General features: G+C 44.8%; 1 protein-coding gene across 2 annotated transcripts in view; it reads left to right on the top strand.

Moving 5' to 3' along the window:
- LOC116464245 (dynein light chain Tctex-type protein 2B-like) overlaps positions 1-11,374 on the top strand; it is a 22,968-nt gene extending 11,594 nt beyond the window's left edge. For both annotated transcript variants that reach the window (XM_032147545.2, XM_058435022.1), the window contains exons 4-5: positions 7,057-7,120; positions 11,219-11,374. In XM_032147545.2, the coding sequence (XP_032003436.1) occupies positions 7,057-7,120; positions 11,219-11,266 (112 nt within the window). In that variant the 3' untranslated portion in view covers positions 11,267-11,374. The remainder of the gene's footprint in view (positions 1-7,056; positions 7,121-11,218) is intronic.
- Positions 11,375-11,667: the final 293 nt, after the last annotated feature.

Genomic DNA, 11,667 nt, shown 5'->3' with positions numbered 1-11,667 from the left:
TAGGTAGGTAGGTGGGTAGGTAGGTAGGTGGGTAGGTAGGTAGGTAGGTGGGTGGGTGGGTGGGTAGGTAGGTAGCTAGGTAGATAAGTGATTACATTGTCTTCTAGTTTCCATTGTTTCTGTTGAGAAGTCAGCTGTAAGTTTTATTATTCAATTGAAGATGATATGTCCTCTCTAGCCACTATTACTTTCTTTATATTTATTCTGCTTGGAGCACTCAGAGTCTCTTGAATCTATGGGTTGATTTTTTTGTTGTTTTTTTTTGAGATGGAGTTTTGCTCTTGTCGCCCAGGCTGGAGTGCAATGGTGCGATCTTGGCTCACTGCAAGCTCTGCCTCCCGGGTTCAAGAGATTCTCCTGCCTCAGCCTCCTGAGTAGCCGGGAGTATAGGTGCCCAACACCATGCTCGGCCTTCCAAAGTCCTGGGATTACAAGTGTAAGCCACTGCACCCAGCCAGGTTGATTTTTTTATCAGTTTGGGAAAATTCTTAGCCATTATCTTTGTTTAAAAAAAATAGTTTTTGGCCAGGTGCAGTGGCTCACACCTGTAATCCCAGCCCTTTGGGAGACCGAGGTGGGTGGATCACTTGAGGTCAGGAGTTTGAGACCAGCCTGGCCAACCTGGCGAAACCCCATCTCTACTAAAAGTACAAAAAATTAGCCGGGCATGGTGGTGCACACCTGTAACCCCAGCCACTTGGGAGGCTGAGGCAGGAGAATTGCTTTAACCTGGGAGGTGGAAGTTGCAGTGAGCTGAGATCACGCCAGTGCACTCCAGCCTGGGGAACAGAGTGAAACTCTATCTCAAAAAATTTAAAAAAAAAAAAAATAAATAAATCAGGTTTTTATTTTAAAATAGTTTTAGATTTATAGAAAAGTTGCAGAGTTAGCATATACTCCATACCCAGTTTCCCCTATTACTATAAGAATGATAATTATGTTATTGAGACAGTTCTTGCTGTGTCACCCACGCTGGAGTGCAGTGGTGCAATCATGGCTCACTGCAGCTTTGACCTCTTGGGCTTAACCAGTCCTCCTGCCTCGGCTTCCCAAAACACTGGGGTTACAGGCATGATCTACTGCACCCGGACTCCCTATTGTTAACATCTACATAGTATGGAACATTTATTATAATTAATGAACCAATATTGATACAGTGTTATCAAATAAAGCTTTGTTCTGATTTCTTTAGTTTGTTCCTAATGTCCTTTTTCTACTTTAGGATTCTATCTAGGATACCACATTAAATGTCTCTTTAGGCTCTTCTTGGCTGTAACAGTTTCTCAGACTTTCTTATTTTTCATCACCTTGAGATTTTTGGGGAGTACTGGTTAGGTATTTTGTAGAATGTTCCTCCACTGAGATTTTTCTGCTAATGATTAGTCTGGGGTTACAGGTTTTTGGAAGGAAGATCACAGAGGTAAGACGCCATTCCCGTCATATATCAATGGTACATACTGTCAACATGACATGTTACTGTTCGTGTGAACTTTGACTCCCTGCCTGAGCTGATGCTTCTCAGGTTTCTTCACTATAAAGTTACTCTTTCTATAACTGCTCAGTGGGTTCACTTGCCTGCTGCCTAGACAGAGCCGATTCATCATGGCAGGGGAATTGCCATAGAGAAAGAGTAGTTCACGCAGAGCCGGCTGTGCGGGAGACTGGAGTTTTATTATTATTCAAATCAGCCTCCCTGAGCATTGGGGAGCAGAGTTTTTTGTTTTTTTTTTGAGACGGAGTCTTGCTCTGTCGCCCAGGCTGGAGTGCAGTGGCGCAATCTCGGCTCACTGCCAGCTCCGCCTCCCGGGTTCACGCCACTCTCCTGCCTCAGCCTCTCCGAGTAGCTGGGACTACAGGCGCCCGCCACCACGCCCGGCTAATTTTTTGTATTTTTTAGTAGAGACGGGGTTTCACCGTGGTCTCGATCTCCTGACCTCGTGATCCGCCCGCCTCGGCCTCCCAAAGTGCTGGGATTACAACCGTGAGCTACCGCGCCAGGCGGGGAGCAGAGTTTTTAAGGACAGCTTGGTGGGTGGAGGGAGCCAGTGAGCCGGGAGTGCTGATTGGTCAGGGATGAAATCATAGGGACTCAGAGCTGTCTTCTTGCGCTGAGTGAGTTCCTGGGTCGGGGCCACAAGGTCAGATGAGCCAGTTTATCCATCTGGGTGGTGCCAGCTGATCCATCAAGTGCAGGATCTGCAAAATATCTCAAGCACTGATCTTAGGAGCAGTTTAGGGAGGGTCAGAATCTTGTAGCCTCCAGCTGCATGGCTCCTAAACCATAATTTCTAATCCTGTGGCTAGTGTTAGTCTAGTCCCCAGGCAAGAAGGAGGTCTGCTTTGGGAAAGGGCCGTTATCGTCTTTGTTTTAAACTATAAACTATAAACTAAGTTTCCCCCCAAGTTAGTTCAGCTACGCCCAGGAATGAACAAGGACAGCTTGGAGGTTAGAAGCAAGATGGAGTTGGCTAAGTTGGATCTCTTTCAGTGTCTCAGTCATCATCTTGAAAAGGCGGTTTCATTTCCTCCGTGTTCGTCCTGTGCTCATTAGGAGGGAATCACTGTGTGCAGCCCACACTGAAAGAGCAGGGAGTTATGACCCACCTCCTCGAGGGCATCGTATCTGCGTAAATTATTTGGAATTTTCAGCACAGGAGATTTGTCTCTCCTCTCCCATTTATTTATGTATTCTGTCATTTATTTCAACATGGACTCATGGATATTTTACACTTTGGATGATTATTCAGTACTACTTTATTTATTTTGTAGTTCTAATTGTTCCAGCCATTGAGAGCTTTCAGTTGATTCCTGTGTCCCACTGACTCTACTACTGTGGCTTTTTTGGAGCACTTCCTTACTTTCTAGCACTATCAGAAGCTCCATTGTGTTCATTCCCTGCCCCAAGCCTAGAATTCAGCCACTTCTCCAAGGAGCCCCTGTTCAGTGTGTTGGAGAATGGCATTAGAAACTAAGCGCGGGGCCCTAGAGGTGGCCGTTCTCTTTTAAAACACTGCTGCTGCTGCATCCACTCTGCTCTCTTTGTAGGACTTAGGTTACATGTATGTTTGGTCTTTTCTCAGTATTCCACATGTCTTTTATGCTTTTTTCTGATTTTTCTATTTCCTCTCTGCGCTTCAGTTTATATATTTTTCTTTTTTGAGACGGAGTCTCGCTCTGTCGCCCAGGCTGGAGTGCAGTGGCGCAATCTCGACTCATCGCAATCTCCACCTCCCGGGTTTAAGCGAGGTGAGTTAGCTGAGACTACAGGTGTGCGACACCACTCCCCGCTAACTTTTGTACTTTTAGTAGAGATGGGGTTTCACCGTGTTAACCAGGATGGTCTCGATCTCCTGACCTCATGATCCGCCTGCCTCAGCCTCCCAAAGTGCTGGGATTACAGGCGTGAGCCACCGTGCCCGGCCTGAATTCAGCATGTCTTGAAAAGAAAACCCACCATGTGATATGCTCAGTTCTAAGTAGAACTGAGTAAAACTCCTTTTTTATGGGATCTTCTTCCCTCCAGAATCTGATTTTACCTTCTTAACTTTGTTAAGACTGCCGACTCTGCTGGGCACAGTGGCTCACTCCTGTAATCCTACCACTTTTGAGAGGCCAAGGCGGGCAGATTGCCTGAGCTCAGGAGTTCGAGACCAGCCTGGACAATATGGTGAAACCCCGTCTCTACCAAAAATACAAAAAATTAGGGCCAAGCACGGTGGCTCATGCCTGTAATCCCAGCACTTTGAGAGGCCAAGGTGGGCGGATCACTTGAGGTCAAGAGTTCGAGACCAGCCTGCCCAACATGGTGAAACCCCGTCTCTACTAAAAATACAAAAATTAGCCAGGCCTGGTGGCGGGCACCTGTAATTCCAGCTATTTGGGAGGCTGAGGTAGGATAATCGCTTCAACCCGTGAGGTGATGGTTGCAGTGAGCCAAGATTGCGTCACTGCACTCCAGCCTGGGCAACAGAGTGAAACTCCATCTCAAAAAAAAAAAAAAAAAACAACAAAAAAAAAACTAGCCAGGCATGGTGGTGCATGCCTGTAATCCCAGCTACTTGGGAGGCTGAGACATGAGAATTGCTTGGACTAGGGAGGCAGAGGTTGCAGTGAGCTGAGATCATGCTGCTGCACTCCAGCCTGGGTGACAGAGCAGGACTCTGTCTCAGAGTAAAATTAATAAATAAAAAATTTTTAAAAAGTAAAGACTGCCAACTCTCCTACTAGTTAAATCTTCCCTCAGTAATTGGTTCTTTTTCTGGGCAAGGCCCAGATTCTCAGCATCTAGCCCTGTGCCCTGAATTGGCAAGTCCCCCAGGTAAAAAATCTGCTGCAGAGTATCAGCTTACCTCCTAGAGTTCACCTCTTTCTGGAATTTTGGCTCCTCTAGGCCTGTTTGCTTTGGCAGCTCCCTGATTCATTTTATCCAACTTTTCTTACTGTTCTTGGTGGGAGCATTATTAGCCTGCTACAAACTGTACCATTACACCTCTTCCAGGTCACACCTGTAATCCCAGCACTTTGGGAGGCTGAGGTGGGCCGATTGCTTGAGCTCAGGAGTTTGAGACCAGCCTGGCCCACATGGTGAAACCCTGTCTCTACAAAAAATACAAAAATTAGCCAGGCGCGGTGGTGCACGTGTGTAGTCCCAGCTACTCGGAAGGCTGAGGCAGGAGAACCACTTGAACGCGGGAGGTGGAGGTTGTAGTGAGCTGAGATTGTGCCATTGCACTCCAGCCTGGGCGACAGAGTGAGACTCCCTCTCAAAAAATAAAAATAAAATATAAATACATAAAAGAATTGGGGTCTCACTATCTTGTATTTTTGTCTCAGAAAACAAAAAAAAAACAACTCTCTCTCTTTCTCTTGTGGTGCGTGCTTGATTCTGCTTCTTGTCATGTCTTCTCACAAGTCTTTTAAGAGTAAGTGATTCCCGGCCAAGAAACAAAAGCCAAATCGTCCCATTCTCCAGTGGATCTGGTTGAAAACTGGTAATAAAATCAGGCACAGCTGGAAAGGAGACATTGCAGAAAAGCCAAGCTGGGTGTATAAGGAACTGCACATGAGCTGCCACACATATTCACGCTGTATCACGGTCACGGCCATCTTACTATAGCAAGCTGAAAATGTCACCACTGTCTGAACAGTTGGACGTGTTTTATTGGGAATATATTTTTTCTCTTTGTTTATATGCCCTGCGATAGTAGGCTGGGTTCAGTAATAAATATGTGAGACCTTTTGTTTCAGGAAAAAAAAGAACCAATATAATATAAGGTATATGTATATGTTTCTCTGTAGTTATGGGTTGTGAACTGCCTGGGTTCAAAGCCAAGCTTTGTTACCTAGTTGTATGACCTTGTACACTTGATTTCTCTAATCCTCAGTTATCACATTCACTAAATGGGTATAATTATAGTACCTCATAGGATTCAGTGAGTTAATACACGTAAAACACTTCGACTAGTGAATGGCACAAAGTAAGTAAGTGTTCAATAAGTGTTTGCATGATAAATCATACACATATGTTTAATAGAAATGTAAAACATTTGTAATTTTTTTTTTCACTTATTATTATTTATTATTATTTTTTGAGACAAAGTCTCACTCTGTCGCCCAGGCTGGAGTGCAGTGGACAATCTTGGCTCACTGCAGCCTCCACCTCCCAGGTTCAAGTGATTCTCCTGCCTCAGCCTCCCAAGTAGCTGGGATTACAGGTGTGTGCCACGACGCCCAGCCAATTTTTGTATTTTTAGTAGAGATGGGGTTTCACCATGTTGGGCAGGCTGGTCTTGAACTCCTGACCTCAGGTGATTCGCCCGCCTCAGCCTCCCAAAGTGCTGGGATTACAGGTGTGAGCCACCATGCCCGGCCTATTTTTTTCACTCAACATTATATTGTGAATAGCTTTTCATGTTCTTGGAATTTTATTTTTAAGAGCCAGGTTCCTGCTGTGTCTCCCAGGCTGGAGTGCAGTGGTGCAATCTTAGCTCACTGCAAGCTCCGCCTCCCAGGTTCATGCCATTCTCCTGCTTCAGCCTCCTGAGTAGCTGGGACTACAGGCGCCCGCCACCACGCCTGGCTAATTTTTTGTATTTTTAATAGAGATGGGGTTTCACTGTGTTAGCCAGGATGGTCTCAATCTCCCGACCTCGTGATCTGCCCGCCTTGGCCTCCCAAAGTGCAGAATTGTTTTTTTTTAAGAGCCAGGGTCCTGCTGTGTCTCCCAGGCTGGAGTGCAGTGGCTGTTCACAGGTGTGATCATCACATACTACAGCCCTGAACTCCTGGGCTCCAATGATACTCCCTGTCTCAGCCTCCTGAGTAGCTGGGACTACAGGGACACGTCACTGTGTCTTGCAAAACTTTTCTTTAAGGTCTACATAGAATTTCATTGCCAGAAAACATCATTATTTCTTTTTTCTTTTTTAAAAAAATTCTCCCAGATCCTGAGAAATACCATAATTTCATTTACCAATCCAGTCCTATTGGGCATTTAAGTTGTTTCCATTTTTAATTGGCTTTTATTTTGACTAATATTTTTTTCTTATCCAAGAATTGCAGAGAGGAGAATAGCCAATTTCGAGGTAGTTTAGCATTCTGTAGAGATATTTCTGGAGATATAATTAGTTAGAAGTTTGAATTGTAGTTTGGAGTTTGCTCCTTTTTCTGGGACTCTATAAAATGATCAGGTTGGACTAAATCTGTTGGGCTCTTTCTGTGCCTTCCTTGTCCTGTTATTGTGCAGGAGCTGAACTCATTAAAAGTCACACACAAATCTCTAGTATTGATCCCTGTAGCCATGAGGTAGGGTCTGAGGCTGTCAGAGTCCCTGGCTGGTCACCTCTAGTTGCAAACAGCTTCATCTGACTCTAGCTTCTCTGGTTTACCCAGTATACTCTCTGGTACAAATACAATATTCTGTGGGTACCAACCTGTGAAAGGTTTGGAAGTACAGATCTATGAGAATGTATTAAGGAACACTTTTTCTCATGGCAGATATGTGTCGTTTAGGTCCTTGTTAGATTGCTGATAATTCTTCGTTCTTGGATTTTTTAGCATGGCTTCTCGCTGTTTCTGGGATGCTGACACTGACAACTATACTCATGATGTTTTCATGAATGTAAGTGTATTTGGAAACCTCTTTCCCCTTTCTAAGGACGTGGGCACTGCAAGTCAAACTACTTACTATTGATTAGGGTGGAAAGACACTGCAGTCTTGTCATTCATCTTTGACTTCTGAATGAAATGATTTTACTGTTAGTTTTTGTGTTACTAAAGCAGAAACCTAGAGTGCTGCTTATAGGCAAGGAAACTTACATGTTTACATATGACATAATTTTTCATGGGTTTGAATTTCTGAATAGCATATTATTTAGTTAGCATATTATTTAAACATTATTTTTAGCCACTTCCTCCATAAATCACTGTGTTCTAAAACTCAATCCCGATAATCCTTATTAAAGTAATAATTTATAACTAAAATTTTAGCATCACTTATTTGTTCATTTGAACCAATCACACTTTGCTAAGTTGCAAACAAATGTGGATGGCAGGGATTCCATGAGCAAAGGTAATTTTTCTTTTAGTAATAAAATTTATTACTTTATCTTAAAGCCATTTATTAAAATTAAGCAAAAATAAAGAGGAATCTTTAAAAAGAGGTTTCAGGCCAGGCATGGTGGCTCATGCCTATAATCCCAGCACTTTGGGAGGCCAAGGAGGGCAGATCACCTGAGGTCAGGAGTTCAAGACCAGCCTGGTCAACATGGTGAAAGCCTGTCTCTACTAAAAATATAAAAATTAGCTGAGTGGCCGGGCGCGGTGGCTCACGCCTGTAATCCCAGCACTTTGGGAGGCCGAGGCGGGCGGATCACGAGGTCAGGAGATCGAGACCATCCTGGCTAACACGGTGAAACCCCGTTTCTACTAAAAATACAAAAAATTAGCTGGGCGAGGTGGCAGGCGCCTGTAGTCCCAGCTGCGCGGGAGGCTGAGGCAGGAGAATGGCGTGAACCCCGGGGGGCGGAGCCTGCAGTGAGCCGAGATAGCGCCACTGCACTCCAGCCTGGGTGAAAGAGCGAGACTCCGTCTCAAAAAAAAAAAAAAAAAAAAAAAAAAATTAGCTGAGCATGGTGGCGGGCACCTGTAATCCCAGCTACTCAGGAGGCTGAGGCAGGAGAATCGCTTGAACCCCGGAGGTGAAGGTTGCAGTGAGCCGAGATTGTGCCGCTGTATTCCAGCCTGGGTGACACACACACACACACACACACAAAAAGGTTTCATTAAAGTTATTATTTTATATTTACTCCAGAAATGATTGCATCCTCTATTCATCTACTCCCAGGTTGTGAATACATAGAGTCAGAGTTAGAGTAGAACAGAAACTAGATTGAGTACATTAAGAGAGTGAGGCCGGGCGGGGTGGCTCACACTTGTCATCCCAGCACTTTGGGAGGCATGTGGATCACTTGAGGTCAAGAGTTTGAGAGCAGCCTGGCCAGCATGGTGAAACCTCTTCTCTGCTAAAAACACACACACACAAAATTAGCCCGGATGTGGTGGCGCATGCCTGTAATCCCAGCTACTCAGGAGGCTGAGGCAGGAGAATTGCTTGAACCCGGTGGCGGTTGTTTTGAGACGGAGTCTTACTCTGTCACCCAGGCTGGAGAGTGGTGGTACCATCATGGCTCACTGCAACATCTGCCTCCCAGGTTCAAGCAATTCTCCTGCCTCAGCCTCCTGAGTAGCTGGGACTACAGGTGCATGCCACCACACTCAGCTAATTTTTGTATTTTTAAGTAGAGACAAGGTTTCACTATTTGGTCAGGCTGGTCTCCAACTCCTGACCTCAGGTGATCTGCCTGCTTTGGCCTCCCAAAGTGCTGGGATTATAGGCATGAGCCACCGGGCCCAGCCAGAAAATGCATCTTTAGATGATACAATTCATTCATTCAACAAATAGTTCTGAGCTCCTATTATGTGTCAGCTTCTGCACTCGAGGGGCTAGGAATAAAATGATGAATAAGACAGGCATGGTTTCTGCCTATTAACATCCAGTGGGGGCCACTCAATACTCAAATGAACAAATATGTAATAAAAACCTTTAGGCCAGGTGTGGTGGCTCACACCTGTAATCCCAGCACTCTGGGAGGCCGAGGTGGGTGGATCACCTGAGGTCAGGAGTTCAAGACCAGCCTGGCCAACATGGTGAAACTCCATCTCTACTAAAAATACAAAAACTAGCCGGGCAAGGTGGTGGGCGTCTGTAGTCCCAGCTACTTCGGAGGCTGAGGCAGGAGAATTGCTTGAACCCAGAGGGTGGAGGTTGCAGTGAGCCAAGATCGTGCCACTGCACTCTAGCCTGGGCGAGAGGGCAAGACTCTGTCTCAAAAAAAAAAAAAAAAAAAAAAAAAAAAGCACTTTATTTGGGAGATTCCAGGAAACATGAGTAGAGGCAGAGGAAATGAGAGGAGGGAAAATCATGTGGTATTGAGCGGAAAACTGCTGCGGATGACAGGGCTCAGTCCTGTTGGAGAACTCTGGGTGGTGCTGTAGAACAGGCCACTCACAGTGGGGTGCACAGACCAGCACCACTGTGTGATCTGTACAGGTCCATGATGAGGTGAGCAATACATTGAGTATAACCGTTGGTTTAGAAACTCTTACAGCAGGCCGGGCGCGGTGGCTCACGCCTGTAATCCCAGCACTTTGGGAGGCCGACGCGGGCGGATCACAAGGTCAGGAGATCGAGACCATCCTGGCTAACACGGTGAAACCCCGTCTCTACTAAAAATACAAAAAATTAGCTGGGCGAGGTGGCAGGCGCCTGTAGTCCCAGCTACGCGGGAGGCTGAGGCAGGAGAATGGCGTGAACCCCGGGGGGCGGAGCCTGCAGTGAGCCGAGATCGCGCCACTGCACTCCAGCCTGGGTGAAAGAGCGAGACTCCGTCTCAAAAAAAAAAAAAAAAACAACAAAAAAAAACTCTTACAGCAATTTGACAAAGTAATCTTTTGTGCAATGAATCTAAGAAAAAAATTGGGGCTGTATTTTGTGTGTTCCTTTTTTTCATTTCATGTTCTGAGTTATCTATTTTTATTGCATTTTACAAAAGCATCCTTCCATGAAGGACCGGAAGTTAAAAACAAAGCAGGTCCTTTATCACAGCACTGTGGTAGAACACAGTTCAGAGTTGTCCACCCAAGGAGCAGGGGAGCTGGGCTAAACCAAAGAATTTTGCTTTTGGTTAATCATCAGGTACTTGATCCCATCATTACCAGCCTGGAGTTGAGGTTAGTGGTTCAGGAGTTCCTGAGGCAGGTGGAAGTCTTGTAATAAGTGCCTAAGAAGTGTTTTAAGCAATTTGACTGGGCTCTGGAAAGCATTTTGTGATTCTGAACTAAAAGATGGACCAGTAAATTTTATCAATTAAGAACAAACACCCAGAGACTATTTCTTTTATCCAGAATTTATGACAAGGTCCTGTTGTTCTTATCGGTGATACTTATAATATGGTTTCTTGGGAGGAGTAATGCAGTTTACTCCAAGAAACTCAAAGCATTTCATACATTATTTCTGTGATAAATCAGGAAATATGCGAATAATTATTTTATGAATATGTATTACCTAAAGTTGATTAGTTCACATTTTATTTTTACATTCAGAAAATCTAATTCTTTACCCATCCTAACCTTTTAGCAAGCAATTTTGTAGTTACCCTCAGGCAAGCAGTAGTGTAGCTATACTCTGGAAACCCTTCACTTCTTGAAGAAGGAAAAAGTCTTCCTGATTGAAAATTGGTGGCTGGGTGAGGTGGCTCACGCCTGTGATCCCAGCACTTTGGGAGACCAACGTGGGTGGATTGCTTGATCCCAGGAGTTTAAGAACAGCCTGGGCAACATAGTGAGACCTCATCTTTACAAAAAATAAACAAAATTAGCCCAGTAATGTACCATGCACCTGTGGTCCTAGCTACTCTGGAGGCTGAGGTAGAAGGATTGCTTGAGTCCAGGAGGTCGAGCCTGCAGTGAGCCGAGATCACACCACTGCACTCCAGCCTGGGAGACAGAGTGACACCCTGTCTCAAAAAAGAAAGAAAACACTGGAAAGATCTGAGATGGTGTTAGTTTCAATTGCCTGTGCTGCTCTCATTCCCTCTTTAGTACTAACATTGTGTGTGTGTGTGTGTGTGTGTGTGTGTGTGTTGTATTTGTTTTTTAGGACAGTTTATTCTGCGTTGTAGCAGCATTTGGCTGTTTCTACTACTGAATGAATCTTTGAAAAGCTGGGAAAAGACATGACCATGAAGAAATCTGAACTTTTTAATATTGTTAAATATCTTGACAAAATAAAGATGTTAGTAGTTTGACAACTGAATCTGTTGTGTTTTAGGCCTTATATTTTTAATGTTTTGATTTTGTTACACTATGTTCTGTTCCTTTCTTTCTTTTTCTCTCTCTCTTTCTTTTTTTTTGAGACAGAGTCTCTCTCTGTTGCCCAGGCTGGAGTGCAGTGGCACGATCTCGGCTCACTGCAACCTCCGCCTCTTGGGTTCAAGCGATTCTTCTGCCTCAGCCTCCCAAGTAGCTGGGACTGCAGGCGAGTGCCACCATGCCCAGCTAATTTTTGTATTTTTACTAGAGACGGGGTTTCGCCATATTGGCCAGGCT

Source organism: Hylobates moloch, unplaced genomic scaffold, assembly GCF_009828535.3.
Source record: "Hylobates moloch isolate HMO894 unplaced genomic scaffold, HMol_V3 SCAFFOLD_327, whole genome shotgun sequence".
Taxonomy (NCBI): Eukaryota; Metazoa; Chordata; class Mammalia; order Primates; family Hylobatidae; genus Hylobates; species Hylobates moloch.
Note: the sequence above shows the minus strand (reverse complement) of the source record. Positions and strands in the feature narration are given on the sequence as shown.